We start from the raw sequence: 23,996 nt of genomic DNA, 5'->3' as shown, positions 1-23,996 counted from the left end.
ATTAGCTAAAGTTAAACCGTTCTAGATAGGTTCCCTTTAATGTTGCCTTAGGGATGTCATTCACTTACATGTGCTCCTGAATGTCTTCAGTCCTATTTGTCTCTTTCATTTAGCTCTAGCCCCTAATAGTCCTGATATATACGAGTGGGTTTTTGTAATGCTAAGCAAGCTTGGTTCAGTCATTCTAACCTCTCTTTCAAATCAGTTTTTCCCCAATCTCTGTTTCTTTGTTTATCCTTGCTCGATCTCTCATTTATTTATTTATTTATTATTCCAGTGCTTCCCCTTTCTATTCAGATCCCATGTATGTTAATTGTGTTATGCCATTTAATTCTAACATCGGTCTCAAAAGAGTACTTAATGAGTGAAGCAGATACAGCGGGATCCCTCTACTATTCAACTCAGCCAGATGGACAACTGCTACTTCTTTCTTTAATGAAAATCCATCTTTAACAAAAGAGGAAAGTAATGAATGGAGGGTGCTAATAGTACCTCAAACATGTCTAATTGTTTGGTACAATTTGCTAATCTACTTAATTCCAGTCATGCAGGTTTTTGTTTGGTTGCTTGTTTTTATTTGTAGATTCATTTTTCAACTAACATGTTACCAATAAAGACAAAAATAACATGTTACCAATAAAGACAAAAATAACAAATATTTTTTTCTTTATTTCCAAGCAACTTCTTGTGACTCCAGGGAGTCAGTTACCCTTCTATTGCCCCAGTTACAAAATAAGTCTATATAATATTTAATACCTGAGACACTTTCACTCTAACAGAAGGGCGGTATATCAAATGCTATCGCTTGTGCAGTAGATTTCTACTTGTCCTTTTGCATGAACAGTAATTTCTTCCAACTTACCCGTTTAGACAGATCAAGCAACCTGTTTCAGCACTACCGTAGAGGAGCCGCTGAAAAGTTCTCAGCCCAACCAAGAAGAGAATGATGTGGAGTCATGAAACTTACAAGTTATTTCACACTTCATTTCATATAACTGAAACGAAAAATATCAAGAAAAGTGTGGAATAATTTATAAGTTTCATGGCTCCATACCATTCTCTTCTTAGTTGGGCTGAGAACTTTTCAGCGGCCCCTCATAAGATTATCAAGAGACTTTCTCCATTCTCTCTCTCCTAGCAACCTGTCTGGTGGATAAAGCCCAGAAAAAAAGTAATCGAGCAACAATCCTTTGTTACCTTAAAATTTCATACCCGTTGTCTTTATAGATAAACATATACCCGAAAACTTTTCAAGTTCACTACATTTGTCCATGTTATATACATATTTAACTCATTTATAAACAAACTATGTTGAGTCTGCTAGTTTTCTGCAACTACAGACATATAAGAGTTTTCGGGAGTTCAATGATTTTTGACAACAGCAAAAACGAATAAAAACAAGCACGCAAGCATACAAAATTAACAAAAAAACAAACGAACAGGCACACAGAAATAATCTTTGCAATTGTGCTAGTTGCCGTAATCTCCTAGAAGCTGATCGTTATAAAAGTCTGAGGCCCACTCGGATCCATTCTGAATTCATCACTTTAGCTGATTTCAAATAAAAGCTAGTTAATGTTTTAATATTGCAAGAGCATGACAATTTGCAACTTTTAAATGACAATATTATTTTTATTCAAAATGCCTTTGTTCAATAAAGAAAATAGGAAGGGAAAATCCTCCTGTAGTGGCTGGAGGTCTTAAACAATGGGGGAAAAAATCCACCAGTTGTTTATATAAAATAAAAATTACATTTTTAAAGTCTGACTTTGGCGGTCTTTCAACTTTTTCACAAAAACTAAAATCCGTAGGAAAGTAAGGAAATATTTCAAGTTGTTTGGAATATATAAACATTGCATTCTTATTTATTACTGGTAAGCTTTGTTGTTGTTGTAGCTGAAGAAAAGTTAGTTTTCCTCAGTGGTGCCTGAGATGAGAAAAACATGCAGAAACAAAACACAATATCATATTTGATAACTCATATTCAAAAAGAAAATATTGAACTCAGAAATAAAGGGATATTCAAAAAGACGTGTATGGGGGAGGGAAGGGAGTTTAACTTTTACAGTTTTCTTGATACCTGCTTAATCATCTAAGTAAAACTTTCCCAGCTGGATATATGGTTCGTTTGGGATTTTTTGTTGTTGTTGGGGTGGTTTTTTTTGTGTGATTGAATAATGTCTTTGAAGCCTCCAGAAGAGAAGTCCTTGGCGCTGCCTGACGAACTCAGGTAAAATTGGCATGTTGTCTGGTTTCTTTATTAACGCAAACGTTTAATGTACATGCACGCGAAATTCAGGTTCAGATTTGCATGGTTGGTTACATAGCTGTCGCATGTCCGGATGAATAAGGGTCTATTCCAGCCTTGGCCATACCAGGAAACAAAATGTAAGCAACTGGAGGTTGCAAGCTAGGCGTGGACCACGCAGTACAGTTACAGGGCACCACATAACCAGGATTACTTGGAGAAGGGTGGGTATGAGTGTGCTGACTGGGGCAACTCAAGCTGCCAAATGCTCCATTCTGATATCCCAAGGTGGAGGCATAGGGCAAAGTGCTAGTAGCTAAGGTATGTGGCATTTCAGTCATTTTCTGGATGCCAGTAGAGCTAAACTGGTTAGGATCAAGCAAAGAATAAGGAGCTGACGTGGGAGGCAAGAAAGCCCTAGTTTTTTCTGAGGAAGCTAGGAGAGAATCAGCTGTACCCATAGGGAGTCCTGCCGCCTTGAGTGGGTCATGGTCCCCGAGGTAAGGCAAAGGAAAAACATACCTGTCCTTTTTCAGCAGGTTCTTGGGTTTACGCCTGGGTCTGTACTTGTAGTCTGGGTGCTCCTTCATATGCTGTGCCCTGAGCCTTTTCGCTTCATCTATGTAAGGTCTTTTTTCCGCTTCTGAAAGTAACTTCCACTCAGCTCCTAATCGCTTACTTATTTCCGAGTTGTGCATTTTGGGATTGTCTTGTGCCATCTTCCTCCTTTGTCCCCTGGACCACACCATGAAAGCATTCATGGGTCTCTTGATATGATCTACAGCCTTGGACATTGTTAGAAAACACTGTATTTTTTTTCTAAGAAATACTAACCAGAAGCAAGCCCGCCTTTTTAAAAAAAAAATTATTGCTTTGAAGGGGGGGAAACAGGATAAATTGTCAACTAATCATGCCAGTTCTTCAAGAAAAATAAAGTGGTCCACAAAAGTTTTGCTGTCTCACAGGCTGTTTTCATTTGTCGGTTTGAAGGATAGATGCAGAAGAAGTTTAACAGAGGGCGCAAGAAAATAAAAGTTCCCGAAGTGCTTGATATCGCAATGAATCGATAGAAAAAGTGCGCATTGACCTGAACGGGTGTAAAATTGTAAGCGTTCTCTTTGCTCGTTTTGGAGGTGTCTAGCTTGTACAGCACCTGCCTGGGAATGGGCAAGAGCTGGTAAGCTTGAGTGAAATCGGTGAAGTTCAAAGGCTAGGCTGACTGGGGATGCACCAATCTGACGATCACAGGGCGTTTACTCCCCCTAACCTGAGCACCCAATCAGCAAGAAAAAGAAGAGGCAGGCTACCTAAAATAAAAGACAAAGGGAGAACAGAAATGGAAAGAGAAAACAGTGAAGACTGGATTAAGGAGAATGTTTTTGTTAGACAATAATCCCAACAAAAACCCCACGCCTACTCGCTTTATTTCCAAGTTGTTTGAGTGAAAATGATAAAGAATTGGGTTGTAGTGTTTCTAAATGAACAGGACTCTTTTGGATTCAGCTAAAAAGGCAGCACGTTTTATCATTTTCTATAAGACTGTGAGACTGTGATTGCAAGCACAGTAGAACAACTTTGTTTGTTTGTTTGTTAAGAAAGTCCAGATTTTTTTCTCACGGGAATGGATATAGATCTAAGTATATCATGCATATCTGTATTGCATATTTATATCTAAATTCTGCTGCCTCACATCTTGAGATATCTAGCCAGCCAGATATAGAGAGGTATTACACTACCGAATTTATTAGATGCTGTTTCTACAGATCAATATAATTATATCATTGTTTTTTTCATACTCTTGATTTTCAACATATTTTCTTCACAACAGAAATGCTACCGAGTCTTCTGTAATGCTTTGAAAAATGCTAGCTCAGCTAACCTGGAAAGCAAAAGTTACTTGTAATGTATTTTTAGATTCTATGAGGCTCTTCCACAGTTTTAAATAACTGATATTTATATTATATGATTATTATGTGCCTTACTATTTCAGATTTTGGAACCCAAGCATTAAAATAAATAAATAAAATAGATTATAATTCTTAGGGTAACAAGACACTAAATAACCTAAGGAATCAACTAGCTTGGCTGTTTTCTTTGAATAATTGCCTGCCTAATGTGAAATGCCTTGGGGAAAATATTTATTAAATGGAAACAATTGTCCCATGTCCTTCTGGGAATTGGGCTGTTTAAAGCATTATTAGGTTTTTTGCACCTGCCTTGTGGCAAAAAAAAAGAGACTAGCCCAAGACATAACTCCAAGTTATCTTATTTCATTTAGTTTAATTATTGATATATTTGATTTGAGGTTTTCCCAATTTACATTGCTAACTGCTACTTAAATCTGTGTTTATAAAATAATGGAGTGATTTAAACATTGTATTTCTGGTTTACTGTTTTAATTGTCTAGTTTTCATCCTACTTGTAAGATGTCTTTTTATACACTGTTTTTGAAACAAATATGTCCCTATATATTTTATTATCTATTTGTTAATAATTTTAGAATATATTTTATAAAAATTCTGTAATATTGATATGCTTCACATACAGTTTTCCCCTAAAATAACAGTTAAGACTGTTTTCAAGATTATAGTACATAAATAATGCAAATTGTAAAGCTAGAAAACAGTGAAAAAGAAATAAAAATATCTATCTATCTATATTGCTTTCAGCAGATAAAGATCAAGTAACTCATTACTCATCTTCATCTCTGCAATCAGGCAAATTACACTTAACCAGATCTAATGTTTTTATTATTATTTTCTTTGTGTTGTCTTGTTTTATTTTTTCTGCAAATGTACTTTATCTTCCCATTCAACCAATAAAAATATAAATAGATGCAAAATTTGAAAGGTCCAGTCATCTGTGAAAGGTTACAGCCTTAAGCAATACAGCAATACTACTTAGACAATTTTTGAGTATCCATATACTTGAAACTTAACAGATTTTTTTTTAAAAATAGATCAAACAATGACTGATGTACCCTTTAAGTAGGAAAAATAAGCTGTCACATTCTAATTATTTTCACATAAAGAGAACAGACAACTCACAAATATTTGTAGTAACAATTATTCTACAGTATAAGACTTTTTTCTTCCATGAACAAATACCCTGAGGCCCTAAAGCATTCAAATTACGATACATTGTATATTTATAGGTTGCATCTAAGAAGTTAGGCCATGCAAAGAGGGGAGTAGGAGAGAAGAAGTGGCTTAGTGGTTAGAACTACAGCCTCAGCACTTTGAGGTTGTGGGTTCAAGCCCTGTGCTGATCCTTGTGAACCTGGGCAAGTCACTCAATCCTCCATTGCCTAAGGTACATTAGATAGATTGTGAACCTACCAGGACAGATAGGGCCAAATAACTGAGTACCTGAATTTACACCACATAGACAATTAATAGGTGGTATACTGTATAAATAACTAAAATAAATAAGAACAGGTAAAATTAGAATCTAAATGAATAGTATTTATTTATTTAACAATTTATATGCCACATAAAACTATGCAGTTATATTGGTTACACACATAATATCCTAATCACTCTTTGGTCGCATACATATGTTCAAACAGTAGACAGACACATTATCAATCCAAAGTTTAGCAGAGTATTATCATTTGATATTGATTCCTTTTATCATGCACTCTTGAAATTTATATCATCATATTCAGTCAATTAACAATTTATTTGTTGGTAAATATTATCCTCCAAAATATTACATAATAATATTTTTCTCTCTATATATATTTTTTTAAAAATATAAATATTATCTATATTGCTCTTGAATGCTTCCTTAAAATGTTTTAATAATAATAATTCACATCAATCAATCTTATACATACAGTACAAATAGATATTTAAAATTGAAATCATCTAAAATTTCGGCAAGTTAAAAGCTTACAGTGGGAAGACACAAACAATTTAAAATGAGATAAAAATTATAAGTAAGTAATAAGATACATTAGGTTGCCAGTCTATTGAATAATTGAGTTTTTATCTTTTTTCTAAAATCAAGATAAGAGGAAGCTTCTAACGCAATTTTGGCAAGCCATGTATTTAGTGTGGCCGCCTGAAAAGAAAAGGTTCTGTCGAGGAACCTTTTGTAATGACAGGATTTTATTGAGGGATATGCAAACAAGTGGAGAGCTCTTATTAATGTACCTCAGGGTAAAATGAGGGGTAAGATAGCCTGGTAGCATGCCAAATACTGCTTTGTAGCAGATATATGAGAACTTAAATAAGACTCTGGATTCCAATGGCAGCCAATGAAGCTTTTGATAGAACGGAGTAATATGCTCCCATTTTTTTAAACCAAAAATAAGACGAATAGCCGTATTCTGAACTACTCTCAACTTTTTGAGAATTTTCTTAAAAGCACCCAAATATATGATGTTAGAGTAGTCCAGAATACTTAAAATGGAAGATTGAGTTAACAAGTGAAAAGAGGCTTCATCAAAGTATTTCTTGATGGTGCGGAGCTTCCAAAGCACTGAAATGCTTTTTTAAAATATTAAATCAGAATGTTTTTCCAATGTGAGGTGTTTATCCAAAGTTACTCCCAATATTTTTAAAGATTGTTCGATAATGTAATCCATCCCATTTACATGTATCATTGTTTCTTTGATTTTATCAATTGGAGTTGCTAAAAAAAATTTGAGTGTGAAGGCAGCCATCCAGAGTTCAATCTGATTTAAAATAGTTGATAATTAATTTGTAAACGCGGATGACAGACAGGTTAGCGGGATGACTATAGTGATGTCGTCTGCATAAATATAGAATTGAAGCTTTAAGCTCTGTAAAAAATTTCCCAAATAAACACGATAGATGTTAAATAGGGTGGGAGACAAAGGGGAACCCTGAGGAACTCTGCAGGAATTAAGAGTTTTAAAAGTTAATATACATTTGGTCACATTGGACTGTATTAAACCAGCCTGGGACAAATATTAATTAGGCCTGAACAATTAGTAAAACATTTTTTGGGGAGGAACTGTGCATGTTTTTGTATGTGTGTTTGGGGGGAAGGGTTGTAGCACATTTTCTAGTAATTCACCAAAACAAAATACTTACCATTATAAATACTGTATGTGTCTATTTCCCCTGTAGTTATTTCTGGGTTTCTTATGATTTTCTTTCACTATCTGGGTACTTGTTTTAATATAAATAAAAGCAATGTATTTTGCTTTTTCTAGCTGTTTGTCATTCTGTGCATCAATTATCTCCCAAACCACATTGTCAGGGTAGGCATTATCTATACAAATGCTAGAAAAAAATGTTTTGCCATAGAACTTATGGATGTAGCATAAGAATGAAAAATTACTTTTCCCCATGAAATCTATTGATCAAGCCTCAAAATTCTGCTTCTCCAAATCTAGTCAACATTAATGGCCCCTTTCATAAAGCAATGATAGCAAGTCTCTCTCAGCAAATTCACTGAAACCCATAGGAAATGAATGGGCTTCATTGCATTTGCCACGGGACAATGACTACTATTGCTTTGTAAAAAGGACCCTAAAAAGCTAAAAAAAATTTTAAAAAACAAACTTTGCCTCCAACGGTTTTTCAACTTATCCAAATTCAATGAATTTCTTCCTCAAGAGTATAATTCTCTACATTAAGACATAAACATACTTTTCACCAACACTCCTACATAATTTAAATCTCTTTTTTTTCTGATCAGAACTGTGCTACAGATGCAGAGCTAACTATCCCCTCCTCTACTAACGCATAGCACAGTTTTAAGCGCCAGCAGTGGCGGTAACTGCTCTGATGCTCATAGGAATTCCTATGAGCATCAGAGCACTTACTGCCGCTGCTGGCGCTAAAACCCTCACTACATGTTAGTAAAGGAGGGGGTATGTGGGGGAAGAGGTACCAAGGGCATTCAGCTCAAGTAGGCTCCCTGAGATGCTAAAGATTGTACAGGGAGGCTGAAAACTGAAAAGCAGAGGGAGCAGGGCAATCTGTCTGCTTGCTGGACACAGATGTTAAGGCATATGGGCCACAGAAGATTCTGTACCATGGGTGTACAACTGAGTCATGGAAACTGATTTACATACTAATGTTTAAGCCCGTTATATTAACGGGTGCTAGAGTAGATGTCTGTCTGGGTTTTTTTTCTTTGTTTCTCTCTCCTTGGACACTGCCTGCCTGTCTTTCATTTTTTCTGTCTGTGTCTCTCCCTATGTCCTTAGTGCCCTCAGTGCCTCCTTCCAATGTCCTTAGTGCCCCTTCCTACATCCTTAGTGCCCCCAGTACCTCCTTCCTATGTCCTTAGTGCCCCCAGTGCCTCTGTACTGTGTCCTTAGTGCCCCAGTGCCTGCGTACTGTGTCCTTAGTGCCCCCAGTTCCTCCTTCCTATGTCCTTAGTGCCCCCAGTGCCTCCTTCCCGTGTCCTTAGTGCCCCCAGTGCCTATGTCCTGCTTAGTGCCCTCAGTGCATCCTATGTCCTTAGTGTCCTCAGTGCCCCTTTCTATGTCCTTAGTGCCCCCAGTGCCTCCTTCCTATGTTCCCATCACTATCTTCCAGACTTTGTCCCACCCCCACCCCCAATGCCAGCCTGCCTGCCTGCCTCCCATCCCCCTGAGCAGCATGTTTCCATTTAAACACCCCCACCCCACCCCGGTGCCGACCCTACCCGGCACACCTGAAACCCCCATTGACCCTCCCATCCGACCCTCCCACCGCTAGACAGCCAACAAACCTCCCGGCATCAGCAGCGTTCAAGGCACAGTAAACACGCTGCTTCGTGGTCTTCCACTGCCCTAATTTCCTCTGCCACACCTCTGCTGATGTCATCAGGGATGCAGCAGAAGAAATCAGGGCAGTAGAAGGACGCGAAGCAGCGTGTTTACTGTGCCTCGGACGCTGCTGGAGCCGTGAGGTTTGTGTTCGTCTCGTGGTGGGAGTTTCGGTTGGGAGGGTCAACGGGGGTTTTGGGTGTGCCAGGTAGGGTCGGTGCTGGTGGGGGGGGGGGGGAAGTCACGGCGTGTTACCTGCCACTGGTCATTAGACTAGAACCCTAAGCGCGCATGCGTACTCTTATCTGCCACAGACATACAGATCAGGGATCAGGGAACACGCAGGTAAGAGTGCACATGCGCGCTTAGCGTTTTATTATAGTAGATGAGAAGCAGAGTTAGCAGGGCAAGATGGAGCTCATGAAAGCTCTGAATTCCACTCCTCATTTAAAAGAAAAGGACACATAAGAATTATTCTATAATCTTGCTTATTTGCAATCTATGTATTCAAAAGAGATATATGTGAATCACTCCCTTTCATAAAAGGAATTAAAGGGTCTTTTTTTAAACTAAGAATTGGATCTTACCACATGCTTACATGTCTTTCCTTGTGCTAAAGCCATTTTTACTTTGTACTGTATATAAAAAGCCTTATTTTTCTATCATTTCTATTAATGGACATGTCCTAATGTTACCATTAGCATGCAGCAGGAGCACTTTTCACCACCTATTTGGGGCATAAGAGCCAACTTTTCTAAATGATCGGGGGTGCTCAATCTTTACCCAGACCCCACCCAAAGCTCCACTCCAGACCCTGCTCAAGCTCTGCCCCCTGACCCTACCCCATAATAATAGTACTACAGTGGTACCTTGGTTTGCGAGCATAATTCATTCCAGAAGCATGCTTGCAATCCAAAGTGCTTGTATATCAAAGCAACTTTACCCATAATGCCAACTTGAATGATTTGTTCCACTGACTTAATACCAGTAGGTACATCTCTCCGACCCAACCCCCGACCTAAGCCGACTCCCGACCCCACTCCCGAGCCGACACTTGACCCCGGGAACCAGCTTTGCTGCTCCCCTGAGACCGCTGGCACTGCTCCCTCCCTTTGTGACCGTGATCACCTCCATCCCCACTGATCGGCCCTGTTCTTATTCGTGCACCGCCAGTGTTGAAAGTGCCTGCCGCTGGTTCTCTGCAATAGTGTTTTTTAGCACAGGGAGCCTAAGAGCGTTGAGAGCAGCGCTGGGCATTTAGCGCAGTTCCCTGCACTAAAAACTGCTATTGTGGTTTAATAAAAAGGAAGAGGGGTATATTTGTCTATTTTTGTATGGTTGTTACTGAGGTGACAATGCATAGAGTCATCTGCCTTAACCTCTTTGAAAAAAAAAACCCAGAATAGGAATGATAATTAACATTTTCTCAGCATATAGTGTGCTTTGTGTTTTTTTATTTTATTATTGGTAGATCATTTTGACTTGGTCATTTTAAAGTAGCTCGCAAGCCCAAAAAGTTCGGGCACCCCTGAGCTAGAGCATTGAAGCTGTGTATTTCTATTTTATGCCCCCTTTTACAAAACTGTGGAGCGATTTTTAGTGCCAGCTGTGGTGGTAGCAGCTCTGATGCTCAGAATTCTATGAGCGTCAGAGCTGTTACCACCGTGGCTAAAATCAGCACTACAATTTTGTAAAAGGGGGAGGAGTTAGTTTGTGATGACATATTCCATACTAGGCGAAGGTGTTTTCTGTGTTCTGTGTGTTCGAAAGAAATGTTTTTCTGTTAGGATTGACGGTGTAGGATTGATCTGTGCTGGTCTGGCTTGTTTAGTTTTACAATGGGTGTATTGATGTACTGCTCACTGCAATATGTAAGATGCTGCCTTTTCCTAGGTACTCTTGTGTGACATGTGGCTTGTTACTAAAAATCATGTTTTTCGTACAGATGGGGGGGGTGCCAAAAAATGATGGGCCCCGGGTGTTACATATGCTAGGTACGCCACTGCAAGGCCCAGTAGAGAACCGGCGGCGCATGGGTAAGGACAGGGCCAGTCAGTGGGGAAGGAGGAAGGCAATCACGACCATGACCTCGTGGGAGCAACAAAGCTGGTTCCCAGGGTCAGGTGGGGGCTCACAAATCGAGTCAATGCTCGGTTTGCGAGTTACAGTTTGCTCGAGTGTTTTGCTCTTCTTGCAAAACACTCGCAAACCGCATTACTCGCAAACCGAGGTTTGACTGTCTTTGTAAAGCCATTTTTTCCATTCATTTTTCATATATACACACAATATAATCTTATTAACAAAATGGTTAACCAGATAACTACACAAAGCACACAGAAAAAATAGTTAATGTCTTATTAAAGAAATGACAGTTTTGCATGAGGTAAAACTCTTTATAGTTTACTAGCTGATTACCCAGCGTTGCCCGGATATTTATTTATCCCAAAATGTCCAACCCCCTACATGTCCCACCCCCTATGTCCCACCCCCCACGTTACCCCCCACATGTCCCATATGCCCCACCCCCATGTCCCAACCCCCTATCCTCCACATGTCCCAAAGGAATGTCCCTCTCTATGGGGCTGAACTTAGACTTAAACGGCATCGGGAGTGTCGGTATTCATCTCTGCGAGCCCGAAAACTATGGGTTGGACATTAATGTCTGTCGCTTTTGATAATTTTAACATATCAGCCCCTTCCCACCCCCACAGTATTTTACCCCGTCCCACCTGCACAATATTTTTCCCAGATAGTAAGTCATATGTGTACCAAGTTTGGTTGAAATCTCTCCATGCGTTTCAGAGTTATGCTGAGTATTCATCTGTGAGCCCGAAAACACTATGGGGTAGATACTAAAATCTGTCATTTTCAATCATTTTTACATATCCCCCCTTCCCACCCCCACAGTGTTTGTCCTCAGATAGTAAGTAATGTGTATGTCAAGTTTGGTTGAAATCTGTCCATGCATTGAAGAGTTATGCTGGAACATACATATATACACACATACACATATATTCAAATTATAATGTGAAATATTTGACAAAATGAATACAATACAACTAACGCAAAACTTGATTATAAACAACATTTTTAGTTTCACCTCCAGGAGCAAGAACATATAAAATCTTGGGTGAACCCACCCTTGAGCAAGCAACATAGAGTTGTGGGCCGTGAGACCCCCAGAACTTATCACCCCAGGTAGTGAGGGATCTGCATACCAAGTTTCGTTCAAATCGGTCAAGCCGTTTTTGAATTACTGTGAGAATGGCAGCTTTTTACATTTTTTCCATTGACATGAATGGGTGAAATCTGATTTTCTGTTTGTAGCTCCGCCCACGTGTGCAGGTAGGCAGCGAGACCCCCAGAACATATCACTCCAGGTAGTGAGGGATCTGCATACCAAGTTTCGTTCAAATCGGTCAAGCCGTTTTTGAATTACTGTGAGAATGGCAGCTTTTTACATTTTTTCCATTGACATGAATGGGTGAAATCTGATTTTCTGTTTGTAGCTCCGCCCATGTGTGCAGGTGGGCCGTGAGACCCCCCAGAACATATCACCCCAGGTAGTGAGGGATCTGCATACCAAGTTTCGTTCAAATCGGTCAATCCGTTTTTGAATTACTGGGAGAATGGCAGCTTTTTACATTTTTTCCATTGACATGAATGGGTGAAATCTGATTTTCTGTTTGTAGCTCCGCCCATGTGTGCAGGTGGGCCGTGAGACCCCCAGAACATATCACCCCAGGTAGTGAGGGATCTGCATACCAAGTTTCGATCAAATCGGTCAAGCCATTTTTGAATTACTGGGAGAATGGCAGCTTTTTACATTTTTTCCATTGACATGAATGGGTGAAAGCTGATTTTATGTTTGTAGCTCCGCCCATGTGTGCAGGTGGGCCGCGAGACCCCCAGAACATATCATCCCAGGTAGTGAGGGATCTGCATACCAAGTTTCGTTCAAATCGGTCAAGCCGTTTTTGCGTGATCGCGGCACATACACACATACATACCTCCGATTTTATATATATAGATAAATTTTTCACACACCCCCCCCTGAAGACCTGTATGTTCCCCCCTTCTTTGCAGTGTCCTCCAGCTTCCCCCCTGGCCTCCTGGTCTTAGTTTCAGCTAATTACCGCAGCCTGCAGAGAGGATCGCCGGTGCTGTAGCATTCCTTGCAGGCTGCCATCGGCCTCTGCAGCACGTTCCCTCTGCCGCAGTCCCACCCCCCTCCTCTGACATCAGGTGCAGGATCACGGTAGAGGGAATGTGCTGCTGAGGATGATGGCAGCCTGCAAGGATTGATACAGCACCGGCAATCCTCTCTGCAGGCTGCAATAATTATCTGAAGGTAAGAGCGGGATGCCAGGGGGGAAGCCGGAAGACGCTGCAAAGAGCGGGCAGCACTAGTACAGACAGCACTAGTACAGTCCACAGGCTGCAAAATAGTACCTGGCGGGCTGCATATGGCCCCGGATTGCGAGTTTGAGACCACTGCTGTATGGTGCTTCTCAACATTCATTCCTACCAGAACACCAAGCCTTTGTCACACATGCAGAACACAGATAAATGCTATGCAAATACAGGACCACAAACTAAAAATCCTAATATACACAAACAAAACCCTAAGATGCCAGACTCTGCATGTATGCAGTTCAACACCAGAGAAATAGAAACAAATGCATTTCTTACTGAACTGTGCAAAATAGAGACAGCAGCTGTAAATTCTCAAAACCGCCATATTTCAGTCACTAAATTGAAAATAAAATTGTTTTTCCTACCTTTGTTGTCTGGTGAGTTTATTTTTCTAATCATCGTTTCCCAGTCTCTGATTGAATTTTCTTCTGTCTGTGCTCTTAACTGTGTTTCCAGGGCCTTTCTTATCCATTTGCAATTTTTCTCTCCTTCTTAACTTTCTGCCCTACATCCATCTATAAATAATATATGAACTGACTTCGCATTCAACACAAACCTGTCTATGAAGTGTAATCAATATGTTTTAAGTTGCTCAGAAATGTGAAACTCAACAAGGGGGGAACGCACCCCCCTAGAGTGGGAACAGAGTTTACCTCCCAGTCATTGCAACTGTTTCTGTAGAGATCACACTTCAAGCCAGGATGTTGGTTAATAAAAATTATTACAGTCCTTGAAATGATATAAAGTATAGGATTTTCTCCTTTCTTCTTATACTTGTTTTATACTTGTCAGAACATCACTTATGCATGATTAATAGAATCATAACTTAGCTCAATGAGGGGTTTGGGGTCCCGACGCGGCCCCGTTTCGTGTCCTTCGTCAGGAGACCCACTCACGATTGCTGGAAAACTGGCTGTAGTCTTTTAAACTTCAGTTATGTTAAAGTTGGTGATACGACAACATTTCTGCAATACAAAAGTCATTTACAACATCGGGTGTGAGTAAAAATCCATAACCACACCTCAATGAAAAGTATTACTTTTTAAGGCTAAACTAGAGGAGGGAATGCACAAAATACATACCAAAACTGAAAAGCTCTCACACCACAAAGTGTATTCAAACTGCCAGAAAGGACACAGCAGTACACTCCCGATTTAAATAGAGAGAAGGGGGAGGGGTTTGATGACATCATCAAGTGGCTGATGCAATAGTCAAAACTGTAAAGGAAAGCTGTAAAGCAGGAAAACTGTAAAATGCTGTAAAAAATAAATAATAAATAATAAAACAAAAATAATACAAAAATAATACAATGATCTGCAATGTTGCCACCTGGCCAAGGAACAAAATAATATTGAAAGTCATAGAAACGCAATCCACTCCATCTCGCTGTTCAGTCCATGTGGGTGCAAGGTGTTGAGAATAAAAATCCACTTCTGTTCTTGTTTCCAAAGCATCCTTGCAACATCTCCTCCTCTAGTAGGAACTATGACATTAAGAATAGAAAAGAGGAGGTCCGTGGGTGCATGTTGATGATCCAACCAATGCTGTACTAGGGGGGCCTCTTTCACTCCTGTGCGAATCCTGCTGATGTGTTCTCCAATCCGGGTCTTGATACTTCGGGTAGTGCACCCTACATAAAACAACCGACATGGGCATTGAATGATGTACACTACTTGTCGAGAGTCACAATTAGTAGCGGGGCACTTGATATGACTAAGATGACTTAGACAGGTAGACATTTGTTGTAAAGTGACACAATGTTTGCATATTTTGCAACGACCACACTGCAAATGTTGACCTGATGTTTGTGTCCGTGGTTGTTTAATGAACTGGGAATGGACCAAATGCTGCTTCAAGTTGCGCTGTTTGGAGAACGCAAATCTGGGCACCTGTTGGAATGCCTCATGAAATTGCATAATTCCCCAGTGTTGTTTAATGATATGTTTAATATCAAACGCCCGAACTGAATAAGGGAGGACACATACTAGAGAGTTCTCATCTGATTTTGATGGTGAAGACAGTAATAAAGTTCTATTTGCATATAAAGCTCGCTTATATGCTTTCTGTATCACTGAGTGAGGGTACCCCCTTTGCTGAAATCTGAGTTTCATTTCACCAGCTTTTATAATATATTCCTGGACCGTGGTGCAGAGACTTCGGAGACGTAAAAATTGTCCCACTGGAATGTTGTTTCTTAAATGTCTGGGGTGGAAACTACTGTATTCTAGTAAATTGTTCCTATCAGTAGACTTGCGAAAAATGGTGGTAGAAAAATGTCCATGATGTAAACAAATTTGAATATCTAAAAAAGATACCTGTTGTGAATCTGTGTGCATAACAAATTGTAAATTACTATCACATGAATTCAGCCAGGCTAGAAATATCTGTAAATCTGCAGAGGGACCTGTCCATACAGCAAAGATGTCATCAATATACTGTTTCCAAATTAAAAAGTCCTTCCAAAAATCAGAAATATATAAGAAGGTTTCTTCAAATCTAGATACTTATAGGCACGCCACAGAGGGTGCCATCTTAGCACCCATGGCAGTACCCTTGATTTGTTTGTAATACTTCGTATCAAACTGGAAATAGTTCATATTTAAAGCTATACGCGCCAGCTGTGTTAAAAATTCAACCCTGCCTTGAGAAAGCTCCAAGGTGCGCAATTCCTCTTCAATAATTGTTACTGCTGCATTCTGCGGAATATTAGTGTATAAGGCAGATATGTCTAACATTATTAATGTAGCTTGTGGAGGAACTTGTTGGTATTGCGCTAAAATATTGATCATGTGGGCGGAGTCAAGCACGTATGAAGAAGCTAAAGAAACTTTGTCTTTAAGGTAAGTATCAAGCATAGCAGATAAAGGTTCTAAAATGGAACCAATGCCTGACACAATGGGTCTGCCTGGGGGATTTTGAAGGGACTTGTGAATTTTTGGGACAAAATAGATGACGGGAATTCTTGGGTGTTTACATGAGAGAAATTTGAATTCCTTGTCCGTGATGACCCCTGCTTCTGATGCATGAACTAAAAGGTGTGATATCACATCTTGTATGAAAGGGGTGGGGTCTTCTTGCAATAAAGTGTAATAACTTTGATCTGACAACTGACGATCTGCTTCAGCCACATATTGCTCTGTATCAAGAAGAACCACACCGCCCCCTTTATCTGCCGGACGGATAATGATACTTTGATCAGAACTCAAAGATTGCAGGGCCATCTGTTGAGCCCGAGATAAATTGTGTTGGATCTTATAGGGGTTCTTTTCAAGAGAACTAATATCTCTAAGTACCAAATTCTCAAATGCTTGAATGTGGGAATCCACTGACCCTGGAGGACACCATGTAGATTTAATTTTTACTGCATTGTCACTGACAGATGGCAATGCATCAGAAGTTGCTTCTTGATGAAAAAAATGTTTAAGTTTACATTTTCTTATGAACTTAAACATGGAGACTCTGGTGTCAAAAGAATAATAAGGGTTAGAGGGCACAAAAGATAATCCTTTATTTAATACAGATAATTCCACTGTGGTTAAAGTCCTATGTGATAGGTTGAACACATTTGATGCTATGGTTGATTCTGCTGTTTTTTGTCCTGGCTGGTCTGCGAGTGTTTGATGATGGGCCCCCTTGAAAATGGACTGACTGGGATTGTTTAGAGCTAGAAGATGTTTTTTTATCGTCGTCTGAAGTATCAGAAGATGTTTGTGTGTATGTAGGTCATTTTTTTCGTCTATTATTGCTGGATTTATCCATCCATGGGTAGACAAACCCTTTTGTATAATCTAGCTCGTCCCGTCTTAATTTTTTAATTTTTAGTTTCCGTAAATCTTCCTTGAATGTATCTATTTTGAGATTAAGATCTGTTAATTTTTGATTGTACTCTTCTATGCTGCCCATAGATTTTAAACTATCTTTAGCCTGTTGAAACTCACTGTTATATGTCTGTAGTTCTGTTTTAGTGGTTTCAATCACCAATAACATGAGATCTAAAGAACATTTATTGAGTACAGCATTCCATTTATCCAGGAAGGTGGAATTATCCAAGAACAATCTAGGGGCTGTTCTCATTCTTAATCCTCGAGGTATTCTCTTTAGACGACATTTCTGAGCAACTTAAAACATATTGATTACACTTCATAGACAGGTTTGTGTTGAATGCGAATTCAGTTCATATATTATTTATCAAAGCAATTTCTGACTTCTTCTAGTTTTCACTAGTGACATCCCCGCCATCTCATAAGGAAAACTACATCCATCTATGGCATTAACTTTTAATATTCAAATTTCTTCAATTTTTCTACTTCCTGTTGTTCCATATCTTCCCTTCCCTTCTATCCATGTGTACCATCACCTCTTTCTTTCTTCTCCATTATTCCTGTTTTTTCTTAAACAGCATTTCTTGCATCTCTCATTCCTTCCCATTCCTGTGCAGCATCTCCTTCCTCTCTCTCCCCTTCCTCTCCATCCCTGTGCAGCATCTACTCCCTCTCCCCCCCTCTCTGGTGGTCTGACATCTTTCTCCTCTCCTTCCCACAGACTAGTATCTGTCTCTACTTCTTCCGTTCTCTCTTCCCCCTTTGTGATCTTGCATCTCCCTGTATCTCCCTGTCCTTCTCTTCCCCCTCAGTGTAACATTTCTCTCCTTCACTTTCTCCCTTCTTGTGGTCTGGTATCTCCTTTTCTCTCCTTCTCTTCCCTCCTTCTCCTTCTTAACAAGGTCTGGCATCTCTGTCCTCCCCTTCCTTTTCCCTTCCCTCTTCTGGTGATCTGGCATCTTTCCTTTTTTTCTCTCCATCCCCACAGTCCAGCATTTCTTCAATGACCACTTCCCTTCTCCCTGCAATTATCCAGTGACCCCCCATGTGTTCCTCTCCTCCATGGGATCTGATGAGGCAGCTACTCTTGTGCTCTTTGGGCCATCAGCAGCATGAGTGAAGTAAACACATTGCCTTTATGCCTAAGTGAGGCCGGGAAACAGTAGCAGATGGAAAGCTTCCAGCCATGGAAGGCAGCTTATTTACTTCATTTACACTGCCAGCGGCCCAAAGATTGAAAGAGCGGCTGCAGCGATGGATCCCACCATCCCACCATCCCCAGATCGACCATCTTTCCTTTTCTCAACTACCCTTTCATCCAGCATCTCTCTCCTTCCCCACCACCCCAGGGTCTACCATCTCTCCCTTTCTCTTCCCAACTATCCTCCTATCCAGTATCTCTATCCTCCCTCCCTCCACACCATCCCTTAGGTCCAACTTCTCTCCCTTTCTTTTCCCTCCCTTCATCCCATTATCCATCATCTCTCCCTCTCCTCTGTTTCCAGACCATTATTTCTTCCCCATCTGGTTCACCTCCCCCTCACCTCAGTTTGCATATGCCCCTCTGGACTCATTCCCTCCCTCTGTGTACTTCTAATAACTACACCAGGGGCCCCTCCAAAGGCTGGTATGTTTTCCACTTCTCTACACCATCATCCAGCATCAACCTGGCCTACCGGTCTCACTCTAAAAATTAATTAGGCCTGCAGAGGATTGCCAGTGCTATAGTCATTCTAGCAAACTGCTGGCAGCCTCTGCTGCATGTTCCCTCTGCCAAGGTCCCCCTCTCCTCTGTCATAATATCCTGTTTTGGTCTGGACCAGACCATGGCAAAGTGAACATGCTGTGGAGGCCACCAGAAGCATACTAGAATCGCTACAGCACCGGCAATCCTCTGCAGGCCATAATTAGTTTTTAAAGTGAGACCGGGAGGCCAGAGGGATGCTGGACGATGGTGGGAAACATGCTAGCCTTTGGGGGGGTCCTCTAAAGCTGCAGGCTGAGAGAAACATGTCATGTAAGGTCCCCAAAATATTGAGGGTGCTCAGACACCCACAGCAGCCACAGAGCTGGCTCCTATGTATAGGGTTTGCTAAGAGCTCCCATGCTAACTGTATGATAACCAGCAATATACAGTAGTTGTACATATTGGTTAGCATCTGACAAGCTCCCACCAAAAAATTATTTAAAAAATACTTACCGTGTAGTTAGTGAACTTTAGTGCACCCTGAGTTAGGCTATTTCGTTATGTTAAGCATGTGTTAACTTAATGCAGCTTAGTCAAAGAACCCCTATTTACTATGATAGTCATTTTACAAGTGCTATTAAAACTTTATATATCTCAGTTCCTGTATCAATATGTTTTGGTGGCAAAAAACATATAAGCCCACTCCCTCCTGCCAACGGAGGACCCCTCAAACCATCCCCTACCTTCCCTTTCCCCCCAAAAAAAAAAAAGACAGGAGGGATGCCCACTTCCCACTGCCACTGGATGCTCCCGTGAAACCCCTGAATCCCCGTACCTTTTCTGTTGGACGCAGAAGGGAAGCACAATCCCTCCATTTTCATGGCCTGCTGATCCAAAATGGTGGGCCTTCCCTTTAATTTTCTCTCATGCTGGGGGGATTACTATAGCAGGAGGGAGTGGGCACACCTCCTGCCATTTTTTTTCATAGGAGGGGAGGGATAGGGTCATCATGGCAGGAAGAATTAGCCATTCCTTCTGCCATTTTCACTGCCATGGGAGAAGGGCAGTTCCTGGTGTCAGTTTGTCGGGGAGGGCCATTATCAGCAGAGGGGTGCTTTTTTTCTTTTTTTAATGGGGCAGATATTGTGCATGTGTAACAAGCACAGTATCTGTGCTCATGAAAAAAAAAGACATTTAAAATTAGATGGATTTCGGAACTTGGAGACATAGGAAATGGCTGTGTAGCTGTTGAGCTCTCATCCCTGGGCACTCTTTTGTTGGTTTTCAGCTTTATAATTCTTCTCCTTAAAGGCAAAAAGTATGGAAGTGTTCAACTAATGGCTTCTAGTAAACAAACAAAACCTGAAACAACTTCAAAATCAGGAGGGAAGTCAAAAAGGCTGAAAGAGGATTCACCCAATCCTAGAAAGATTGCCCTGCCATTGGATGCTCTAGATATGATTGAACTTCTAGAGGAGCTGAGAAACATTAGGTCAGCATTGAAGGATGTCACACAACAGATGGTGGAGGTAAAGGAAGAAGTGGTAGCAGTAAAGGAGGAAGTGGCAAATCTGGTTCATAAAATGGAAATGGTCTGTACAAGAATGAATCAGATGGAGACCAGAGTGGAGAAGGTGGAAAAGGAGCAACAGCAATGTAAAAATGATCATAAGGTTATCAAAGAAATGGGAAAATGGATGACAGACTATGTAAACTGGGCGAGAAGAAATAATGTGAGGATCCTAGATTTAAAAGAAGGGGTGGAAGGAAATAATATGTTGTCATTCCTGGAAGAAGTGATTCCAAACTTACTCCCTCTAAACTTAAGAGTGACACTGGAAATAGAGAGGGCACATAGGATCCCGGGAAGGAGACCTCATGGCCAGGTGAGACCTAGACCAATAATTTTGTGCCTGCTACATTTTCAGCACATTTTATAAATTTTAAGGGTGGCAAAAGAAAAAAAAATCTTTCTTACAAAGACTCAAATATTATGTTTGTCCCAGACTTTGCAAGTGAGACGGTGCATCTGCGCAAACAATTTCTACAGATGAGACAACAACTAAAGGAAATTGGAGCAACATATGGGCTATACTATCCTGCTCTCGTGAGGGTTACCTATAAAGAGAAATTTTACCAGTTTGAAGACCCTGAAAAGCTGGAGTTTTTGTCCCAACAAGAAACACCGATGAACTAAATGGTTAATCCTGACAGCTGTAATTAAGTCTTTATTTACTGATTTCCCTAGATATTAGAGAGTTGGAAGATGGATTTCATAGTTTAATGTTTTGAATTATATATTTAATATGGATTTGGTCATTTAACTGTCTCTTGGTTGTTTTTTGGGTTGTTGTTTTTTTAAGTTGTCATAGAACCATGAGGACAATTCTTTTCTTTTTTGAAAAAAGCCTTCTGATTAAAAAATTTGACTTCTAAGGAGGAAGTTCCAGCCCACTAGATCAACTTTACATCAAAAAGAAGTTAATGACATGGGAGGGATGGGCGGAGCTAGAATTTCAGCCTACGGGAAGCAGTGGGTGCTGCTGGAATGCCCCCTTACTCACCTCTGTTCTGTTTCCTCAGTTGTGGCCCTTGCTCCTCTGAGTGCAGCCCACGTTCGTAATTGGCTTCCTCTTCCTCCTGGTGCCCCACCTCTTCCCGCTGGACTGTGTGCAGGCAGATGAGTTCTGTGGGCGTTCTTTTCTCTGCTGCCTCTTCTGCATCATGCCCGCCTTCTTTGTTTTCTGCATGTGTTTCTGCATAGCCCGGATTTTTGCTAGGTGTGGCTGCTTGCCCTGTTGCGGCCAAGTCACGTCCCAGAGGCGGGACGACTGTGGATTACACGCCTGCTGAGGGGTCCCCTGAGGGTGAAAGGCTGGCGATGGATTGAGACTGTGAGACAGCAGGGAACATCGACTGCTACGGCACCGTTTTCTGCATGAAGGTGAGGGATGGCATGCGCTGCTAGAGTGTGATTGTTCAGTGGTGGCAGGCCCGGTGCATCTGCAGGGGCGCCCCACTCCGGTCTTTCATCTTTAGGAGCACCTGGACAATGTTGATCAGTGCATACATGGAATTCACCCCGGTTATTATCTAAGTTTCCTGACCATCCCACTGTGTCTGTTAACAGAGGGTGCCATGAAGGTGGGGTTATACCGCTGCCTCTCCAGCTCCGGGCAGTTGGTCTTTGACTGGGTGCAGTGAAATTCATAAGTTTTCAGAAACCGTAGCTTCCCCGCTGTTGCTGGGAGTCCTGTGGTTTTGTTCTGCAGTAGGAAATGATGCTACCCAGCTTAGGCAGCGAGATTAAGATGATCCCTGGCAGTGCTGTTTCATCCAAAGCAGGGTCTATTAACTTTGAGTGTTAATGCTCTGGGCCTGGGGTCTTAGTTTGTAAGGGACCTCATTCAACAGGTGGGACAGATTAAAGGAAATGAAAGGGGTTAGTAAAAGGACCCCTGAAAGGAAATGAAAGGCTAGTGATGAATTTTGTTAGAGGGCCTGTACAGTAGACCAGAAAGCAGATGTCAAGGCTTTCAGCACCTACCCTGGAACCACATAGAATGAAAAAGTGTAATTTTACATGTAAACCATTCTATGGTGTTTTAGTTAGGCCAAGCAAAGAACCATACCATGGAGATAATGGTATAAAATTGTGAATTATATATGTTGAACATACTACTTGAAAGTAAAGAGACAGTTAGTATAAGTAGATATGGTACGTTAGGAAGGGGGGTGAAACAAAAAAGGGGAAAAGAAAAAAAAAGAAGAGAAAAGAAAAGGGTTTAGGGGTATTGACATATTCATTTTAGAAATTTTAAAAGTTTACTCTTTTACAGAGTAATTTAGCTTTATACCCTGGGACCTTATATTTATTCACTGAAATATGTTTTTAAAATTCCAGTTCTCAGGTCTCATTACTGGAAGTTTGTTTAATAACTTAATAGAGTGGTTTTTGGTATGATTTGAGGCAATTTAAAGGGTATTCATTGGTTATATTAATTAAATATATTTGGTTGAATAAATTAATTAATGAATTTCCACATAGGTAGGGAATGAATTTTATTTTGCTATTATATTCTATTAATTATTTGTCCACTTCTTAGAAAATATTTATCTACTTACTTTGGTATTTATGAAATTTTTTAGTTTATAGGGGTTGATTAATTGTAATTGTATAAGGGGAGGTAATGAGTTAGGTTGCCTGAGAGTGGGATATGGCTGCTTGTCTAAATATATGTATTCAAGCAATCATATGATAAGGGGGTGGGGAATTGGGGGAGGAAGGGAGGGTTTAAGGGGTTTAGAATGTATATTGAATAGAGGGTGTATTTGCGTGGTGTATTTGGTATAATATTATGGGTTCTCTTCTTTGAAATTTTGCAATGAATTTTTAATTGTTTTCTTTAAATGTTAATGGCCTCAATCATCCTGTTAAGAAGAAGAAAACACTCAGTTTTTTAAAGCAGTAAAATGCGGATATATATATGATACAGGAAACTCATTTGACTGTGGAGGAATCTATGAAATTAGAAGGAGGGTGGGTCAAGCATTGTTTTTTGCGCCGGCTGTGGGAAAGAAAGTAGGGGGTGACTATTCTAGTTCATAAGAAATGTTTAGCTGTATTTAATTTTATTTCTGCAGATCTTTTAGGAAGGTGGATTCAGGTAAAGATGACCTTGGGAAAACATGCTCTGACACTGTTTTGTGTCTATGCCCCTAATTCGAATCAAACATAATTTTTAAGAATCTTCAACGGGTATTTCTGCCACTGGCTGCCTCTAATCTAGTGGTAGCTGGGGACTTCAATGCTGTTATGGATCCATTGTTGGATAAACAACCCAGGATTTTGAAATCAATGGGATTGGATAATTTAGTTCAATCTTGTGGATTAAAAGATATCTGGTGAATTCTTCATTTTAATGCTTGAGAGTTTTCCTTTTGCTCAAGAATAGATTATGTATTTGTATCATATCAATTATTTCAACAGTAACCAAAGCTGGCATAGATTCAATTGTTTTATCAGATCATGCTGGAGTTTGGATTGAATTAAAATTTGAGGAACAAGATTTTAATAGACCTGTGTGGAGG

General features: G+C 40.3%; 1 protein-coding gene across 1 annotated transcript; it reads right to left on the bottom strand.

Moving 5' to 3' along the window:
- Positions 1-1,776: 1,776 nt before the first annotated feature.
- Positions 1,777-3,272, bottom strand: SOX14 (SRY-box transcription factor 14). The gene has a single exon (XM_033959700.1). It carries the CDS (start codon positions 3,040-3,042, stop codon positions 2,320-2,322), a length of 723 nt encoding a protein of 240 aa, XP_033815591.1. The 5' UTR covers positions 3,043-3,272; the 3' UTR covers positions 1,777-2,319.
- Between the last annotated feature and the right edge of the window lie 20,724 nt (positions 3,273-23,996).

Source organism: Geotrypetes seraphini, chromosome 9 (assembly GCF_902459505.1).
Source record: "Geotrypetes seraphini chromosome 9, aGeoSer1.1, whole genome shotgun sequence".
In the NCBI taxonomy this organism is placed as follows: domain Eukaryota; kingdom Metazoa; phylum Chordata; class Amphibia; order Gymnophiona; family Dermophiidae; genus Geotrypetes; species Geotrypetes seraphini.
Note: the sequence above shows the minus strand (reverse complement) of the source record. Positions and strands in the feature narration are given on the sequence as shown.

What these genes read in the sequence shown, in the direction of transcription:
- SOX14 (XM_033959700.1), bottom strand. Translation starts at nt 3,042, where the DNA reads ATGTCCAAGGCTGTAGATCATATCAAGAGACCCATGAATGCTTTCATG.